At 33.0% G+C, this 22533-nt stretch overlaps 1 protein-coding gene across 6 annotated transcripts in view; it reads right to left on the minus strand.

Annotated features, from left to right (window-relative positions):
• The window catches only part of LOC138321750 (nuclear receptor subfamily 5 group A member 2-like), a 49931-nt gene that overhangs the window by 10665 nt on the left and 16733 nt on the right, over positions 1 to 22533 (minus strand). For 4 of the 6 annotated variants that reach the window (XM_069265684.1, XM_069265681.1, XM_069265682.1 and 1 more), the window contains exon 3: positions 2882 to 3010. In XM_069265684.1, the coding sequence (XP_069121785.1) occupies positions 2882 to 3010 (129 nt within the window). Of the gene's footprint in view, positions 1 to 2881; positions 3011 to 4869; positions 5020 to 13424; positions 13668 to 22533 lie in introns of those variants that run through there. The other 2 variants (XM_069265680.1, XM_069265686.1) reach the window with 2 other exon arrangements.

Below are 22533 nucleotides of genomic sequence, written 5' to 3' on the forward strand. Positions count from 1 at the left end.
GTCTTTGAAGGTCTGATTAACGAGACTTTTTCTCATTAATAATCCACCTATCTAATTACTACTACAGGGCTCCACACACCAGTGCATCGAGTAAATTGACAGGTGTTAATTATTAAGTCATACATCATTATAATGATTAGCTGTTTATACCTGTGTACATGGTAGTATACCTGCAATACCTTGTGTATATGATACACACAGGTAGGGATGGGTACATGATTATCTATCACTATAACAACCACGTGCACCTGCTCCATCCACTTACCAAATACTGCATAGCCAATTATGTACAAGTATAAATTTTTCCCCCACGATTTTCAGTAAAACCAATAAAATTAAATTTTAGCTGTTTTAAAATACCACAACCTGGCTTTTAGGGCATATATATGAGTCAATCATTTCTTAATATTTTGTGGGTCAAATTTTCTTTATCATAGCAATGTCCCGCTAAATCGTGAAATAATCAGCCCCCTGGAAATACGGTACAGTACCCGTAGTACAATATATCATGATCAAACAATACCCAACAATGAACATTCTTGTACGAATATCATTGAACCCTATCAGCACTTGCATATGGTGCTGAAAAAATAAAGAACGTTCAAAATTTGACAGGCTAGGGTTTGGGAGGAGATTCATGCTTATATTAAGATCATGATCATATAGTAGTGTCATTCAATGTAGAGATTCATTGACCATTCAGATGCAAGGAGAAGGGTCATACAAAGGTGAGAGGTTAATAAAGGTCATACCACTAGTCGTTGTTGTATTTTTTTTTTTTTTTGTAATTTTCACCATCACAAACTGTCATAAAACATACAATGTGTGAACATGGATGCTTATATATATGATATGGTTCAGATCCGTAAAAGCATCAATATACCCAGGTACTATTGATATAGTGGTAAATGTTGTATTAAATATCACATGTTTTGAAATAACCGCCACAGTCAACACCATGTTTCAATAGATGTCAATCGCAATTCGCAAACAAAACAAAGATGACAGAAATTAAAATCTGAAATCTAGTTTGTATCATTTTGCATAGCATTAATAAAAGCAGAGCGAAAATTATAATGCACATCTGTATTTATTCCCTTTTAATCTTAAAATTTGTATATATTTACTAACCCCACTTCCAATAAATAAAGTATGTGTGAATGTTGTAAAGATATCAACTGAAAAGCTTGCATTGCATTTTTTGCATCTTGGGACATGTATACTTTGACAGATGAACTTTAACTTGTTAATAAAGAAGTTATGATTTATATCATATGCATGCAATATATAAATCAAGGCAAATCCATGCTAAACAATTGATCATTAAAATAGTTAATTATATAATGTAGAGGACATTTAGAGTCAAAATCTTGCTAAGTTGGAATAAATTAATGTTGAATTTGAAACAGTAACAGTAAAAATGATGACATTTTAATGATAATCTATAATGAATCACATAAGGTCTGAAAATTTTGGATCTAAAAAAAACACAAGAGGATACATATATGGAGTTCCTTGAGAATAAAACTGATGTATCATCAATATCAGAGTTTGTAACACAAAACAGCCATTTTGAATAAATTACTATCACCTGTATGATTGATTTGGTCAAAAATAACTGTAACAATTGAGTGAAGCATTATATATATATAATTAGAACTCGTAGTATGATCTGAGGCAATCAAACGTGTGTTAAAGATTGCCCGGAACGTGTTCATCCATCAGGTAGCAGGTCAGTGACATGTATAAACAATGTTAATATGTTACCTGACGTTTAGAGTAAACAACGCCTCAGGAAATTATATTCAATATTATCACGGTTTATATGTACTTGGGATTTTTACGACCCAAGACCTGTACTGGTCAGTGACACAGACCTAACTTTTACACTGACAGACTGAGGGCCCCTTGAACATGCATATATTTATAAAGATAATCCTGACGGTATATATAATCTCCCATCACAAGCTTGGCAGGTGTTAATGATTAAAACAGGATTATATTCACCACATATCTACCCATCAAATCTTTGCTGGACATGCATGCTAGTGCTTAAATAACAATTTATGCATGAGTACAATATCAATATCACCTGCTGCCTATGTGCTTCACTCTTTTTTTTTTTTTTTTTTTTTTTTTTTTACATATTTTGCAATTCAAAAGACTTTCTGTCTTATATTTTTTCAATTCAAATACCATGCAACCATGCAAGCAGTGATTGCTTTTTAGGTATACTTGGGGCCGAATAAAGACCCCTTCCCCAAGAGAAACTTGCGGTATCTGTATTTTATTTATTTTATGTAAATATTTTCTCAAATAAAAATCCTCTAAAATATACATGTTTCAAGAAAGATGCTATATATGTAGTGTTTTTTAGATTGAAAAGGTACAGGCCCCTGAAATTAATGAGCAAGAAAATCATTGCCAAGTCAGAGAGTGTTTTGGGAATAAACACTACATATTTCGGGAATTAGACTAGTCCATTAAATTTCCATATGGGAATAGAAACTTCATTTTGTTGGCTAAATATGCACATCTAAATGTTAACACTTGTACTATGTACTTTGATACAACAATGACTTTCGTCAGAGAGTCATGGCTTGCAGAGTCATGGTACTACACATGCCGAAGAAACACTGACTTTAGTCATGTGACAGCCTAGTACCGTAATAGGAGGAGTCATGTAGGTGATAAACCGATAACTAAATAGTACTAATACATTGTACACCCTTCAACTCATCAGCCTCATTACAGGTCAGCAGAGGAGGGATAATGGTCACATTATCTATGTGATAGTAACCTCTGGAATAACGAGGATGCTGCTTATCGAGCTGCACACTTACCTAATTCTTAGACATGTATGTGATTAAACATGACTTACCTTTACAACTTTCACAGGTGAGAAGACCATAGTGATAGCCAGATACTTTATCTCCACAGACAGGGCATAGCTCGTCGAAGCCAGACTTCACATCTGGAGGGTACTGCATCTCATTAACAGAGGTCGAAGCTGAAAACACATAACAAAATCTAACTTATTACTACATTTCATAAACAGAGATAAAAGCTGGAAAGATAAAGAATTCAATTCTTACTGCATCTCATAAACAGAGGTTGAAGCTGAAAAGATATAAACAGGTATATTAGAAGAAGAATTTTTTATTTAATTTAAAAGTCTTTTTTCAAACTATGAAAATGACTTAGGCTTAACTATATATCATAAGCTCATTGGTGTTTGGACAGACTGTCAGTTTGCATCCATCATATTCAAGTAATTGAAAACTCATACATTGATGAACTTTTTTCAAATGCATCCCAAAAATGCATATTGAATACATCCCTAAGAAAACAAGATTGTATAATCTTCACTTCTTTATTAATTATAATCAGCAAATAATATTGAACTCTATCAAAGTATATTAAAATGGAAATGGACTAAATTGCAATATCTCATCAAGAGGAATTGATGATAATTTGATCGATGTGCCTGTTTAAATATGATTAATTTTAGGGCAATTTTACTAAGATTTATGAAACAATATTGGATCAGAAAATTAAATGCTATACCATGTGCAATGATAAAGCAATATACATCAGTTGCCTGTAAGCTATATTGGATAGCTATAAGCTAATCATAATTTCTTAATACCGATAGAGTTGTTTATAACTAGTGATATGTGATTGTAATTGTTAATGTACCATATTCAACAACAAAAAATACACGCTCAATGTATAAAGCAAACAAAAAACGTCTGTTTAGAGTTACCCGACCGATCTCAAACTTTTTATCCCGACACTTTTTCTTCTTCTTCACTTTTCTATGAAATTTTTTTTAAAATCAGGATTTTGATGTCAGACTCCGGTTCCGGCCATTATTTTAGAGTGAAAGTCACTAAATTAAAAAAATCCAACCTACCAACCGTCTTTTTTTTGCCAATGTAACCTTAACATACAAATATTGGTTTTTTTTTGGTCTAAGCACACAATGACATATCCCATTTTCAAGGCCTAAAGTTTCATATAATGATATCTGCATCATTAATATTATGCATACTTGTCGCTAATTTAAAGGGTTAGAATTCTATTGCATTGATATTTAAGTCTATATAAGATAGTTATAAAATTTGGACAAGCAGACACCTGCTTCTTATCAATCAATGACTTATAAGAAATAAAAAAATTATGATCAAACATTCTACAGTCTATATTTGTACAGTAGCTACAGTACCATGCAACTAGAAACCTGGCATTATTTTTTCATAATTACGTAGAATTTTTTATAAGTACTTAGGATCTATAATATTAGGCAAAGTGTGCCTTTTGTAACAACAGAAACTTACAAGCATGCATGATTACTAGCCTAATTAATTTCAATAAGATATGCCAGAGCTAGACATTTTAATTAATCAATGAAAAATTCATGAGAAAACATTAAATATCTTAAAGAAAATAAAACCAATGGATTTTTGCAATTATAGTGATTTTTAGAAATTCCGTTTTAATTTGATTGATGAACTACGGACGGCACGGCACTCCTAAATCCGAAATGTCTGACGAACAAATGAGATAGTGAAGACATCAAAACATTAGAAAAGAAACCTTGAATCGTAAGCAAAACTGGTCAACATTAATATCAGATTACGCAACAATTGATAAACAATAGATTTCACCTCATAATACACTGCATTTCTTGGGAATAATGTCTGCTACATTAAAAGAAAGCAGACGTTTTTTGCCTCTGAATATTACGATAAATCTCCGACGAATGTTGACACTTGGTAGGAAATTTAACCCGTCGGTTTTAAACACAAATCGGTTTTATAAACAAGCCACTGTTATTAATATGAGAAGAAATATGGAGGAACTTACGGTCTTTGTCTATTTCGTGTAGTCTTCTGTTCATTGTTATCAAGAAACAACAGTAATTCGGAGGGCAATGAACCTCGCCAACATGGAAGTTATTCTTGATGCATAATTAGGTCACTCAACGAAGGAGAGCTATGGTTCAAGGGAAGTAACTCTAGAATTACATTGAAATAAATTATGTTCAGCAGCAGGCCAACTGATGAAGCTCTAGGGACATTTTCTTGGTTATTTTTGAAAACGTTAACTAATAAAACAATAATCAAAATATGAAAATTCTCGAAAAAAAATATTTTTGTACATTGTTTGTAATTCTGAGTATTATAAATAGAGTTAAATTCAATAATACTAAAAAATAAAAATAAATACAAACGATCAAATCCTTGATTAAATATGATTTTTCTAGATTTTTTTTTTGTAATTGGTTTTTCTTATTAGTTTGATCAGGTACTTTAATAGTATATGTATATATCTATTTAAATATCTGGCGTACTATCGTAATTTTTATTGGAAAAGTATTGGTCAGTAGCTGTACATTATGTTTCCTTACAGTTTACAATATTATAAATACAAGTTTATAGTTTAGTTACAGATAAAACAATATGAAAACTTTCTGCTGAATATCTGACTCAATCCCAAATGCCAATCAGCTTTGTAAATTTATGTGATGAGATATTCTGAAGACTGAAACATAATCTTTGAGATGATGGCCTATGGAGCGATATGTCACCTTCACATATCGGTATTATCATAATCATGGATTTTCTGTTTGTGTCATCACAGAAATTTTGGCCTAATGAAGGAAGCATTCCTAGATATATTAGCCACAATTAATAATTTGTCTCTCGGATGATATACATAGTGCAAACACTTTTCTAGGTTCATACCGTATTCGACCCAATCTAGGCGCCCATGTCCCTATAAGCGCCCCTCCCCTTTTGAGATCTTATTTCTATTGCCCGGGCATAAGACCAAAACTATCAACACGGTATGGTCTGCAATAATTTCTTCTTATTAGCACCTTTTCATTTTTCATTTTTTTTTTTTTAAAACGCCCTAAAATGTCGGTGCTTATTGGGTTGAATACGGTATATAGTGCTATCTTACTGAATCATACTGCTGAAGACATACAGCAGCTTACCCCACATTGAATACCCGGTACTGATAATTCCCATCTCTACAGGTAAATATAGCTGAGTGCACAGCAAGTGTGCTGGATATTATATAATAAGTTTAACCATTTATATAATTAATAATAGATAGGTTCCACAGCACCTCAACCAGGAGACATGGCTCAACCAAGGCAGTGCAGAACCCAGTACAGGTTTTCCTCACAAATGTGAAAATCTGAGCATGAAAACGGTTAGGAATATTTTGCTTTAACCCTATATACTATAGATTATTTTTCGACTAATAATATTTATATAATAACAGAAAATGATAGTAATCTGATTTTTTTTTCAATTTTAATAAATTTGCTAATATATACATGATATACATGTATATATATGGTAATATTTTCAGTCAGTGGTGAATTGATAGAATAAACCCCGTTGATTTCAACCAAAGGCTACTCAACTTTATTTCACAATAGATTGAGTATGTCACGCGCAATTTGGAGCCGCGCGGATGAATTTATGATGGTCCAAATCAGAAACTTTTGGTGTTTTCAGTACCGAACGTACGTTCGATGAACATGTAAATGCATCAAAAATAGGTTTGAACACATATACATGTACGTGTGTAAATACAAATGTAGAAAAGTTACATTGTTTATGTTACTACCGTACCTCTTTGAACAATGCTTCCATGCGTATGATAAACAAACAATGTTGTACAATGTACAGTTTTGCACATTCCGCTGACGTCGCAATGTTTACATGTTGTGTGTCGTTGTGTGTTGTTCGCTACAACATGTAGATCTACATCCTATTTGTATTTTAACATCTTTGGTTGTACGCAAATGGATAAAATTTGTCAGGACAACATCAGTCTTTGAGTTGGATAAGTTTAACCAAAACGACCTAGCACGACAATGCATTTTTGTTCACCTCGGGGGACAGACAAGTCATGTACGTTATCTTCTAGGCCTAACATACACAATGTATGTTGGGTGTTTCGAAATAGCAATGAAACAGAATCCTACAATTGTAGCTTTATAATACTTGTAATAGATATATCTAATATTTATTGAAGTGTTTGAAACAACAATATAGATATAAGCTAACATTTTGAGAGCGGTAAACGTTTACAGTAGTGGGCCTACCTGTGTTTGTACATGTTCCTCGAAACGACGTCTGATACATTTGAAAATCTCCAAAATCCAGAAATAATGACAAAGAACTATGTAAACATCCGTGTATTCAAGTAATTTCAAACGTGAACTGATTAAGTAGAACTCCAGTGATCACAAAATTGAAGAAACTCTCTGTTTGTCACACCTCCTTGACACAGGCGGTTTGAATCGGACGCCGCGTCACAACTACGTTAAATATCCAGCTACGTTATGAATTGTGTAAGCGTGTGTAATCATACGAAGCAAACGATTAAAAGCAAAGTGCTTTGCACCATGGTGTTTTAACAACAGATAAATAAAACGATTTACAGTTTCATACCGGGAAAACCCCAGATATATGCCTCATCAGACAGAACTCATTTAATTTATATGTTCATTGATATATTGGCGGAAATTTCCGCCACTTTGAGTGGCTGTTCCAAATGCCTGTCGGAACTAAACGATATAATCCAATTTTAGCCTTATAAACGCTATAAACACTATTAAGTGTAAATTTTGAGCTATGAAAATAATGGTTAAGACTGTAAATATAAGGATTAAAGTCTCTTTCTGGTGGTTCTATCGAAGGATAAAGTTGAGTAGGGTATCAATATTTGTTTCATGGACTGCGAAGCGATCCATTCCAAATATCGATACCCTACTCAACTTTATCCTTCGATAGAACCACCAGAAAGAGACTTTAATCCTTAAATAATTATGATATAAGAAATATCATTATCCCCACTTTCAATAAGCTTACATGTATGTACTGTCAGTATAGTCAGTGTATAAATCAGACTGATAAGTTAGATGTATATATCTATAGATCATATTTACAGTGGAGATGGGACCAGCTGACTGCTACTATCAGCTGATCCAAAACTACATATCACATATTTACATAGACATGTTATGCATACAGGTATACCAAGTAAACAGCAGGAATTTGCAACATGGACCACATATCAGAACTTCACATTATTTCTTTTTGATATGAAGATATTTTGTCTACATTTTTATGAAACAAATTTTTTTTTTCCATTTTTTTTTTTCATTTTGATTACTGAATAATGGAAGCTGATTATGACTTACAAATATAATTACATGTATATGCCAGTTTACCAATGCCTTAAGCTTATTACTAGTAAATTTCATAAATAGAAAACAGAATGTAGAAAAAGACTTAAACATCCACTAAAAGTATGCTTGAATGCAATGCAGATACAATGCAATATCAAACCAACTTTCACGACAAAAAACTTCTGATTGCTGGAGCTAAGTTTTGTAGTATTGAAGTTATTATGGACATTCAATAATTAAATCAGAGTGCTTTTTTTTTTCAAGTGCTAAAAATGAAAATTCACATTAGATTTATTGAATGACTGTACTTTTAGCTATGAACTATTGAAAAAGCGGTTGAGGTAAACCCATTTTTAGCCATAAGGTGAAATTTGTATTTGCCATTGTTGTATGCAATGAAAAGAAACCTCTTTTTCAAATATGTGTTTCATGTCACTACAGACATTAAAATGACAGGGTACTTCAACAGTGAGTAAAAATCAACATGCCTTAAAAAGCCTCGGCAGTGTGTGTTTTCTAATGAGTGTCAGGACGTACAATGTACAGTATACCTTACACCACTGGGCCAGCCGTCACAATACTAACTTACTATAGCTGTCCCTACAAATTCTCCACATAATGAAACTAGAACAACTCGGCGTTCTCTATACATGGTATCCTCTTTCCTCAAATCATCTTGTCTTGAAGAAATATGATCATGAACCATCCCCATATGAAGTACATGTATTTGTGAACATCAGGCCTATGTATATAAAGTTGATATATTGCAACTTTATACAAAATTTCTTGTTTCACAAACAAATTGCATTATCTACTATAGTCACATGCTGGCTTGCATTTTTATTTTGACATATATTTTCCATTTTTTTTCTTTTCTAAACACAGTAATTTGATTGGAGTAGTTCAACTACCTATTAAAGTAACAGCCAGGATCATTTACAAGAATGTGCAAGGTTTAGGTGATGGAGGAAATCTGGAGTACCCAAGAAAAGTAAGCAACCAGTACCTGCCAACAGCTGCCCTAAAATGTCATGGGATTCAAACTTTCAACCCAGAGGTGGAGGGCTTGCAGTATTCATGTTATCATAATTGTAGTATGCAATATATAGCCCCTCCAAAATAATACATGTTGCAGGATCTATATGATGAAAAGTTTATCTGCAATATAGTTATAGGCCAATTCAAAGTGTACAGACTTTAAAGTTACATTGCCAATATATCTATAGTAACAATATGCTGTAGGAATTGAAATCATCAAATTATATTTCTTCTACAACTAATGAATTCAAATTGTGAACATTTAAATGTTATTTGAATGCTACTTTAGAAAACATGTTTTACACAGAAGTTTGTCAGAATAAAATAATTAAAAAGAACTGCATTTCACATTTCATTTGTTCAAGAAAATCTTTAAAAAGAACTGCATATCACATTTCATTTGTTCAAGAAAATCTAAGTAATTATAATGAAATGATACAAATTAACAGCACATCAGTGGGGAAGACATCTGACTTGTATATGTGTAAATAAGTTTCTATCGTGACATATGATATAAATACTATACCTCTGGTAAATCCTTGCATACACCTATGGTATGCAGGACGTGTAAACTGTAATCTGTAATGTCGGTTAAAGGTGTAAAACCCAAAGAAGTTGTAATTATAATTGGCCATTGTTGTCGGAACAAAAACAAACTAGTAAAGTCCGGATCCTGTAGCTATAGTTTTGCAGCAGACTTTCCCTGTCACATTCTTCAACTTAGCGAACTCACAGTATGACACAGACCACTCTCACTAGTCCATAGATTCAAAATGAACCAATAAACTGATAAATTATACGAGTAAACCAGCAAAATATTCACCTTACTGACACCTTTGGTGGCAAAGAAACCACTAGTTAGCCTTTAGCACTAAAGCCTAAGGCGATGCTAATATACAGTTGGTGTTTCTTTGGATTCCACCAAAACTTTAATTTATTCTGTCTCTTTGGTGGTACCAAACGAAGACAGGTTATATGCATATAACCTGTCACTTATATAAGCTGCCAAAAGGCTAAATTTGAACCACAGTGATAGCTACAGGTCAAACTCAGGGTATGGAGAACATGGGGTTGGGCCTGGGGGTTGTGTTGCACTGTTGTGTACATGTCAAATTGTTATTTCCACCTCTCCTCATAATTTTAAGGCCATACCGGGTATCCCAAAACTTAATCTATTTGGTCTCTCCTTATAATTTTAGGGCCATACCGAGTATCCCAAAACTTTATCTATCTCCTAACCTTTAGACCTCGGCTGACTGACCTCTTCCTTCCAATCACAAATCATTACATAACTGTGCCCTACGTATACATGCATGACAGTAAGGGACTGCATGTGGTGGCTTAATGGTTAAGGTGTTCAAACATTATAATCACAAGACTATCACTTCTACCTTTGGTAGGTGCAGAGTTCAAAACTTATGTGGGCAGGTTGCCAGACAGATACTGACTTTAGGTTGCTGATTTTTCTCTGAATACTCCCGACTTTCCTCCAGCAATTAAATTTGGAATGTCCTTATAAATGACCCTGGCTATTACATATGCATGTATAGATTGGAAATTAAACAATTAAATTATGGTGATAGTGAATAAATGATAAGTTGTTAAAATAACATATTAAATAGCAATACATGTATTATACAACAATGTTAGTTTGACAGATCAAATTTAAACTGAGCATATTATAACATGTCTTTATACATGTTCGCTTATGCTATTTTTTTTTTTCTTTTTTTTTTACCATGCATCCTGTTGACAGTTTTTACAAGTTTGTACAAGCCATCCCACATGGGTTTCGAACTCATAACCCACAGATGACGAGGCAGAGTTTGAGATAGTGATAAAATTTAGAAATACTTTAACCACTTGCCCACCATGGCCCCTTGCAATTGTGGTACAGGTGTTAATTGAATGACTGATATTAAGATATTTCAGTCAAACATGTATAAATTAAATATTTAAATATTTCGTGTGACATTATTTAGAATATAGTAGTCAAGCCAAGGAGGGCTGGTTGTCAACTTGCCATGCATCATACATGACATGATTTTGCTTACAAGTGTTTGTTCTTGGCACCATACGATAGAAAAATACAGATAGAGGCGCCTAGAAAATTCATATTGGGGCACCAGAACCGATGTTCTAAGACAGATTGTGGGATGATCACACCTTAGGGCTTGTAATTAGTCATAAGCATAGGCATTCCTTGGTACCCATGAATACACTATCGTGTGGTATGAAAATAAATTTTGTTTTGTATAAAATCTGTCTCAAAGAATAATAAAGTTTTATCAAAGTACATTTGTTATAACTTAGTAAATCTTTTCTGACCTGACTTTATTTACACTTTCGTACAATAAGTCAAGTCTTTCAGGGCACTGACCGTGAGTTCTCCCCCAACCAGTGTATGAACTTGTGACATCCTGTGGCCAGATTGATGTTTGTACTTTAACAGCCCAATACACAGGGATACAAATCCGTACTTAGTAGAATGGATTTAAATACAAACATATGGCCATGGAAATTCATTTATCTCAAAAAGTTGAAACCAGTTATGATACACAGACTGAGCTTGCATTGATTACCTATGGAAATATATAATTTTATCATTATTTTGAATTGCTTTAAAAAAATGTCTGGATTGGATGATTTAGGATTACCTGTACATAACACAGGTATGTTCTGTACAGGTATTGTATATATCAGAAATATTTATATTAGTACAAATATTGTCGGTGTACTGGCTTTTTAATTGGACAAATCATTCTTAACACATTCACCCCTAAATACACTTTTGGGCTCTTCTGAAACACAAAACAGACTGGTCCATTGTGAAATTTTAGGGGAGAATGAGTTAAAGGCTTCAACTGGCACTCAGTGATAAGACTGGTATCTTTTTAAATGAAGTCTAAAAGTCATTTGCTCCTTTTTAGTTTAAACAGCTATTGATTGTTACACATTATTAATCTATAAATTAGGAAGAAAATTTTTTATGCATGGTTTTATTATTTTTATATGGTGTAACCCAATATCAATGTGCTTAAAAAACAAACAAAAAGATCTCTAAATAGAAATTGTAACCCTGCTGACCACAAAACAATATGTCAATATATATGTTAACACCTTAAAATACAGAAAATTCTGCAATTTTGAATTCCAAATTATTTTAAAATATGTATAAAACTATTTTGATTTCCTCAGAACATGCAGTTTTATTCAACTTCAATATGCATGTCTCATAAAATTGAATATGTAACGGTATCAAACTGTAACATGACAAATAGGAATTTATAATTATTTGGGATGGAATGGAATTATGTAATAAAATGTATAAATACATGTATAAAACAATGTTTTGTACATAAATCCCCTGTATAATTACATAATTACCTGTTGTATCTATCAGGTAATATGAATTAATTAATACATACATGTACATTGATATATATATAGTTATAAACTATGGATGGTAACAACATTATTGTAAAGATGTTTTAGATAATATTTGATGATATAACAATTGTAATCATGAAATAACTACCTACCGTATATATATACTAGTTGTATCAATATTCTGCCATAATGTTGCATTGGGCTACGATTTTTAATTATTAATTTTTATTATTGTTCTAGTATATCAAGATCTTTCATGTCACATACATTGGTGGAATTGGTTCGCTTTTCTTTTTTTGATGGTGTAATTTTTTTCTTAAGACATTTTTTCAATATTGCAAATTCATATAAAAAAACAATGAATATTCATACCTGTGAGTGTGATATCATTAATTGAAAATAATTAAAAATATGCCTCATCAATTGTCAAAATAAGACTTACCATTTATTGATCCACAATACTAACATTCTGTTTATTATATTATCTTATAGTAATACTACGTCACATAAACTATGAGGCCAGCGACTGGACGAGCTATTCCCCCCTTGGGGGCCTCAAATACTAAACCACATGTCAACAAATTCGGTGCAGAGCTCTACAGACCGGCAAGCAATAAGTAAACGTTTACGTTTGATTTTACCCATGACAGTTCTCAAATTGTTTATTCTTGAATCCAAGCACAAACTTGAAGCTAAAATTGATACTTTGCACTAATAATAAAGGTTGATTACAGTGCAATTGGAATATTTTGTGCACATTTCCGACTGCGTATCTCACCTTCGTCGGTACCGTCCCCCTGACTCGAGTTGCTGCCATGCTCTGAGTTAGACGTGTTACTCTGTATTTGAGAGTCAAACTCCGACTTTTCTATGTGTTGTATCATTTTGATACACTAACCAATGAAAAAGGTTATACTGTTATTCGTAACAAACGCTTTCCACTTTCACAGATTCATCCAAAATATTTCCTTTCCTGTCCTCTCCGCGGCCTCCAGCACAGCAAACCCGTAATCAGCTAACAGGTGCTCTCTACGCATGCGTATTCGAAACGCAAAGTAGGACAGTTTGTGATACTTTGTTGTAAACACGGTAAGCTGGGAACGCAGAAACATACAGTTTAGCTGCATATATATATCACAAGTAACTAATAACTAGCTTTGTTAAAATTTCTTAATATAAAATGCTTTATTTAGTTTTTGTTTTTGTCTATGGGTGTTCCATACATAAATATAAACTGAAAATTATAACTTGTTTATTTACGACATTTTAGCGTTTCCCTGTATGGTCCTCTGGGATCAAGTGGTCAAACGTTACTGGCCAGTGCAGGGTTTGGATAACGGGCCGTGTACACACAGTACATATAGTCTACTTCGCAAGGAAGGCAAGTTACATCAAGTGGATGAAATACTTCTCTTACAAAAGAAATTAATAACTATGTTAAATTATTTATGATAAACAACTCAATTTTCATTTCAGAATGAACTGAATATCGAAAATAAAATTTTTGTTGCTTATGAAAATTTTGCGGACATAAGAACTTACTCTTGACAACTCGACATACATATTTTACCGACATAAATAGATATGACAAAGTAAAAATTATTTTCGTGTGAACAATTCATCAAATTTATAGACCTAATGTGTAAGAGCGCCAGTTCACATCACAGCTAAAACTAGGTATTATACTACTATAGTAGCGAGAGAAAAGTTGTAAGAGTTATCTCGCTTGACACGCATCTCTAGATCTGCTCATGACATTCCACAATACATTATCATAAATTATAATAAAACAACGGTGTTCCACATATAGCTTAATTAATAGTCATTTAAACACATAATCAGGTTGCATTAATTAGTCATATTATTGCCAGATATCGATCTTATTTAGTATATTTTAGAGAGAGGTCACTGACTTAAATCATAAGGGTTTTTTGTTGTTTTTTCTTGCGAGAAGTAATTACGTTATACCCCATTTCTTCCCAATGATTAAACATAAAAGTTTTTATAACAGATTTTGTCGTTTATCTTTATTATTATATCTTTTATTTAATTATCTTCATGTTGAATTTCATGTTGAACTCAATGCAAAAACTACTCCAGAAACATATAGACATATAGAGATTGGCAACTCCTCCAATTTTACGATCGGCAGATGTACCGCTGCATGTGCTAAGTTTTTTTTAGATAAACTCTTAAATAGTTGAATATAAAAGAAGAACTTTGATATGTTATAAAAGTTCAGTAATATTCAGATGGTTTGAGTACGATTTTGGATAGAAAAATAATATTTTAACTTATTTATTAATAAAACAAATCGCACTTCCGGTTTTGAATGCCTGATTTTCAGAGAAAAATTGCTTATTTTCGTGCTTTCAAAAATCATATTAAATAACACCTATCGGGAAAACTGATCACATCAAACCATGATATAATGTTTAAACTTAGTGTTGATGCAAAAATATGTTTAAAAGAATACGTTTAAAAGTAGGTAGCCAAGGCAAAGTGCCTATAAACCGGAGGTCCCTCTGCCTGTCAACAACGACAAAGAAGGAGTTTCCAATCTCTATGAATATATGTTTCTGACTACACACATTAGCAGATCATAACAAATATAGCATAATTAAATGTCTAATTAACCCCTACGTTTACAAGAAATGAGTATTTATTTTGATCACTTTAAGTCTATGAAGGCGGAAGACAAGGAGTTTCATTAGGACGCTATTAATTATATTTTTATATGTTATATATACAGTCTGAGAGCTAGCGTCACTGACAGCGTCGAGTTAACGTTATAAGACATTGATGCTTGGTAGCAATTTATGATATAGCCCCTGAAGTGTCAATGATGCTTATGGCGTACATTTGTTTTTGATAAGAAACACACAAAAGTCTGTGCTATCTGTTATTAGATCTTTAAAAAAAACTTTCGGTGGTGTTTAATTTACCGTTTGTAATCCACTCTTTGATGAAATATTTTTAAATGTTTACCCAGACTGTAAACTATTAGGACAGAAAGCCACTTCGGCGAGTTAAACCGATGGTTGTCCCTAATCTGACTATGTGTACATGTTGCGAACGATGGTTTTAAATAGAAAATGACACTTAATGACTTAACACTATGTTAAACCGCTATGTGTTATAGGCAGTTCGCACACCATCTTCCACTATAGCATGGCTTCAACAAGACGACAAGTTTATCTTTCTTGTCATCATGTTTTAGAGAAGAACGACTTGTCCGAGATATGTGACAAAGCCTATATGATTTGCTGGGTGGCCGATTTTCGCTACCAACATTGTAAAGTTCTAGAAATAAACTTGTACAACATTATCGGTTTCCTTGTATGAGACTTATTAGAATCAAAACTGATCGAAATTAATATCACTTAAGAAATTAATGTTAAAAATGTACTTCTACTATGAAAATAATAGTAGGAATGAATAAAAAAATAACTATATATATAAAATGAAGTTAGGCACAGTTTCCAATCACATAAAATAAAGATCTCTTACATCAAAGAATTGAAAAAAATACCGAATTCAACATTAAAATAATACAAAAAGAGCGTAATAACCATTTTAATGATAATGAAATATTTATATTGAATAGTATTTAAATGCACCGATTTATTTATAGACATAAATGTATTGAGAAATGACGACTTTTTAAGCATTCGTTGAATACGCTCAATACCAAACGTCCGAAGGTGTCGTGTTGCCGAATCTCTAATATGAAAAAAAAACCACCAAGGAAGTTATCTCCCGCGAGAGACTTGAATTTCAAAAGTGTATTTGTAGAGTCATACACCATGGCAGACTACAGAGCATTACATAAGTTAACTATACATCATGATCATATTCTATTATAGGTTGGTTTGTTGGTTAAATTAACGTTCTATCAACAGCAGGGGTCATTTAAGTACAACTTCTCGTGTATGCGATGTGTCGCGTAGGCGAAGTGTGTACGTGTTTTGGGAGACTGCAGTATGTTCGTGCTGTGACACTTTTGTAATAGCGGATAATTTTATAGCGCTATCTCACTGAAGCATGCTACCAGAAACACAGAAAGCACACCATACTCGATAATATTTAATTTCTAAAAATGTTTAGAAACTAGACTAGAAAGTTCATAAAGGTGGGGTGTGACGTTCAGGATCTTTGTCAGTATACTTCAGTAGGATAGCACTATAAAATGGACAGTATATCTTCTATGACAAAGAGGCACAACACAAACATAGCACAGTCTCCCAAAACACTCTATCACAAGGAGACACAACGCAAACATACCACAGTCTCCCCAAACACACTATCACAAGGAGACACAACACAAAAATATCACAGTCTCCCCAAAAACACTATCACAAGGAGACAAACATACCACAGTCTCCCCAAAAACACTATCACAAGGAGTCACAACACAATCATATCACAGTCTCCCCAAAAACACTATCACAAGGAGACATAACACAAACATATCACATTCTCCCCAAAAACACTATCATAAGGAGACACAACACAAACATATCACAGTATCCCCAAAAACACTATCACAAGGAGACACAACACAACCATATCACAGTCTCCCCAAAAACACTATCACAAGGAGACACAACACAAACATATCTCAGTCTCCCAAAAAAACACTATCATAAGGAGACACAACACAAACATATCACAGTATCCCCAATAACACTATCACAAGGAGACACAACACAACCATATCACATTCTCCCCAAAAACACTATCACAAGGAGACACAACACAAACATATCACATTCTCCCCAAAAACACTATCATAAGGAGACACAACACAAACATATCACAGTATCCCCAAAACGCTATCGCAAGGAGACACAACACAAACATATCACAGTCTCCCCTAAAACACTATCACAAGGAGACACAACACAAACATACAACAGTCTCCCAAAAACACATAAACAAAAATGAGATCATCCTTAAATGGCCATAGCTGATAAATGGGTCATTCAGCGAAATCAACTATCTATAAAGAAATGGAACATGAACCTGGAATGTAGTAATCGTAATATTTTTGCTATGCCATTATTATTAGTGTTAGTTATGAAAAGTGCAATTATTTATTTATTTATATTCATCAAATTTACACAATTTACCATTCAATGAATTTTATTCATACCAATACATTTATAGCTATTTTTTATTTGCACCACTGTATTTTCCATTTTCCTATTTTAAAACAAAGGAACAAACTCTCTTGTTACAAATTGCTTCCTTTTTATGAAACATCAAATTCTCTGTCAAATCCATAAATTTAAAGATGAATTCTATAATACCATTAAAAACCTTTTCATGATATAAGCGATAACTTTTATGCATTTCCGTAATTCTTGTCATTATCTTAAAACATGAAAAGCTTATGCAGAACTCTCCAAAAGGGTTATCAGAAGAATTATGCATTTACGTTTAATGACAATTCCCTGACATACATATCATATAAACACCAGACTGAATGTAATTTGATGCACACGACAAGCTACTGTCATTATTTTTTTCCTCAAATTCTGAAAAATTTTGTTTCCCCTTGCACCTGCCCCATGGAAGGTATTTCTGCTTCTTAAACGCTCGTAAATGTATGGTTATTTATTTATTCGTCAAACTGTAATTTTGTGTATAAAAATTGCGCTCGTGTAACATTTTTTGAATATTTTGTTAACAGATTTTGATGTTTATCGTCCTCTCCAAAAATAGATTCGGCCTAATAAATATTTTAAGTGCATGAAAACTGTCATTCGGATTCCGTGGATGCCTCATCATGCCGCTTACTGACAATATTATTGAAGCCAAATGTGTCCGTTAGCTTGCGTTTACCGAAGCAACGTTAATAGAAACACTATCTAACATTTGAAACGAATAGTGTGCATTGTCGGTAGACATCGTTTGTTTTGTCGTCCGTCGGAAGACAAACAGACCAATTAGAGGCCAAATTTACTAAATTGAGATTAAGATATGGCCGTTGTTCATTTTATTGTCACTTTCTCCCACAACTTTTTAATGATTGAGATTTGAAAAGACGTGGAATTGTTCAATTTTAATTATGATCACTGTTAATTGTGATAATTTCTAATTATATGATCATTTTAATTATGATGATTGCTAATTATGAGACAAACTGACCTAGACTTGTATGGCAGGTGTCGCTGTGACCTAGATTTGTATGGCGGATGTCGCTGTGACCTAGATTTGTATGGCGTGTGTTGTTGTGACCTATTATTGTAAGGATGTATCGCTCTGACCTAGAATTGTATGGTGGGTGTCGCTGTGACCTAGATTCGTAAGGATGAATCGCTGTGACCTACATTTGTATGACGGGTGTTGCCATGACCTATTTTAGCACAAGTATGTTGTCGTGGTTCTAATTCCCTTAAATACCTTTACATAAGTCTTTTACTATTCTTAATCTTATCTATCTTTTTTCGATGGCTTAGATGATGATTTAGACTTAACGTCCTATGAACAGCTTTTGCTTTCAGACATTCTTTGTAATTCACTGTAGACGTAAACCTCTTAACGTCACAACAACGACATTACCATTGTTTTTTTAAACAAAATGTGTTTATTTCAATTATTTATTGTGTTTAACAATTAATTTGTTTAACGTTATATTAACAGTCAGGGTCATTTAAGGATGTGCTAGGTATATGAAAAGGAAAACAGGAGTAGCTCGATTAATTCACCGACCTACAGTAAGTATTTGCAAATTAGTACTTCGAGCTTGTAATCCGGATATGGGTATTTATCGGAATATCTAAGATGCATTGTTACAAAGATGGGTTGGTTACTGACAGGACAAAAATACAGACTCATGAGCTCAGGGGGAATAAGCGGCTTCTGTTTCCTTCACATCACCGATCACACAAATCTAAATCAATTTGGCGACATATGAGAGACAGGGTGTTGACAATAAATTCCCTAGACAAATAACTTCTTTGCATGAATCAGGCAGCTCTGACATCTTGGGTATTAGAAAAACAAAAATGTTTCTAAATGAAACCACTCTGTCGATCGTAAAGCTCTCCCTTAGTCATCATCAGTTTTTCCCCCTAAACTTGGTTAAATCAACAATGTCATTAATCAAAGAAAAAGTCGTAAACATTTACTTTTTTCATACAAATAATCTCATGAAGCACCTGGCTTCTCAGCTTCCATTTAAATCCCACTAATCCCCTTTATTATCCAGCTAATCCCCCTATTATTTTCTTAGCTCGATTTATGCATCCTTGTATTTCCCTAGGCGTAATTATGCAAGCCGTGCATGTAATAAAGCAGACGAAACTTTAGGTGAAATATTTGAAAAACACTCAACACGTGTTTTAATTCATACACAACTAAACATGAAATGGTCATTATTGCTTGCGAATCCATATCACGTGTTCTTGTTTAAGATTAATATCTCATAATTGATGTGTTATTTAATCAGAAATTCTCTATGATAAGTCGTAGATCACATATATTTAATAAATGTAAGGACAGTTGAAGGAAGGCTTTACATTGATTTGAGCCTATCCCCATCCCCGTTACGAGTGCATTGGGGTAAAAAATAAAGATTTAAAAAACGCACACGTATGGTGATGGTATTGCGTAGAAATGCAGATGGGGTGTATATTACACAGTATATACAATCAGCGCATCATATAGCCGTCAACAAACCGCAAAAACTGCTACGCTCATTTCCATATAACCCGAGTTTCATTCACATTCAAATGAAGTTGCAAATAATGAGACAACCTCACGCTAAAGTACATAATACCCCAGGCAATCTGACTGTCACTTGGGGTCAGTTGAGGCAACATCTGTACATCGACTATAATGATCATAAACGTCAAAATTGCAGCATTTTGACGAAATTGTCAGCAAATTCTACATACAACCATGATATCACACTCACATCCATTAAGGGGTAGATACGTTTATATTCTCAGGTTTATTGACCAAACTTCAACTTAAACACTAAATTTATCTTCCATATCATTTTTGAGAGGATATGTTACGATGAATCAATGAATAGTAGTTTAAAAGTGTTATATTTACTTCATATTCCGCAGATGTTTCCTTCAGATAAAATGACACTATTTAAACTGTTTTTTAATGTTGAATATGACTTGATGACGAATCAATATTTTAATGCACTATAAAAGACAAATCTTTATCACTGAAAAACCCCACGACGTTTCATCTTCTGAAATGAAAATTATCATAGATGTAAGATACTCAAAATATCCACAAATCCTCCACATAAAGAACAAAGCAGAAATGAAACACAATTTAATTAAAATTAGACTTGTAATTCCGCTCCACTACTGTACTCTACGTTATGTTCCAATACAATAGCATAACTACCAGTCTAATTTTGATTATATTGAAATGAAACAAAACATTCTGGTATATGATTGTTTATGAAAGTCTTAAAAATGACCATGGGTTTCGGGGTAATAAGCGTACATGGCCGGAGGTTTATCAACTACACCTTAAACATATCTTAGACTTATATGTGACTTTTTAGTATATCTTAAAAGCCATATATAAATGAGTTTCTTTACTTGAAGTCGTTGTAAACAAGGGTATCATTTATAAGAATAATTAAAAAACCTGTATTCGCAACTGCCGCTGTATCAAGATCATCTGCTTCAAGTTATTTTGGGCCCTAGATGGCCATTTTCAATTTTAACACAATTTGACATTTTCTTGTTGTTTTGTGTGGTTTTTATAGAAAGGTTTGAATTCATTTACAATTAAAAATCATGGATTTTTACATCAAATCGCGAAAATTTTAACCCGCGTAATTAACCTGCTGAATGGTTTTCTATAAAACGCCATAGCTGTTTCGTATGGTTCAACTATACTATATGAATCTGTGTTTTCATTATATTATATGGTTTTATCAATATATGGTATACTATTTTATCTATATTTCATTTGATTTGACCAATGTATCATTAGTGTCTACCATTATTTTATTTTCATATGTCATGGTATCCTTTTCTTTTATCATTTTATCAATCGATTTCACCATTATTTGATTTGGTGACAAATATTTGATTTACATCATTATTGTTTTATTTGTGTGAACATAGTTTTCATTTTAAGTAATATCATTTGTTTTCAATCAATAACACGAGAGATGCCTAAGTATATTTTTAATCTATATTGAGAGCTAGACAATAAAATATCCCTGTGAGATTTATCATAATGATATATACAGCATGAAACTGCACACTGTAATATACACTATATAGTCTAGCGCATCATCATTGTTTTATCACGATGAACGTCAAGATTTTACATTTCGAAAGAGGGGATGTAATGATGAATTATGATTATATATAATGTAAATTACTGCAATGTTGCATATTTCCATATTATTGTACTAAAACAAGAAAAAAACCCATAAAACTAGACATTTTTATGATTTTTAGCACGTACCTGCAGAGCAGTAAACACTGCCCATCAACACATTGTGTCTCATTAAAGGATTTTGACTTTTGTAAACATAATATCCAGGTTCGCTGACGCCACATCAGTGCGCCATAACAACCGTTAAGGCAGCTGTCTGTAAACTACTGCTCTTTAAGTTGTGATAAAATAAAAATTAAATTAAAAATAGACATACTTAAAGCATATAGACAGGTGATGCATTCAATAACAAGACATATTATTTACGACATAGACAGTTTTATCGTGACCCTATCTTCTACTGTTTCTCCTGATGGCTTAATAAGCAATTTAAAATTGAGGGACGGAATTAGTTTACACAATATTTGGTAATCCAATGCCACACGGAAAATATTAACTTTTGATATTAACTTTCCTTATTTCTTAATCATTCCATGTTGCTAGTAACGAGCATTTTC

This window comes from Argopecten irradians, chromosome 4 (assembly GCF_041381155.1).
Source record: "Argopecten irradians isolate NY chromosome 4, Ai_NY, whole genome shotgun sequence".
NCBI lineage: Eukaryota > Metazoa > Mollusca > Bivalvia > Pectinida > Pectinidae > Argopecten > Argopecten irradians.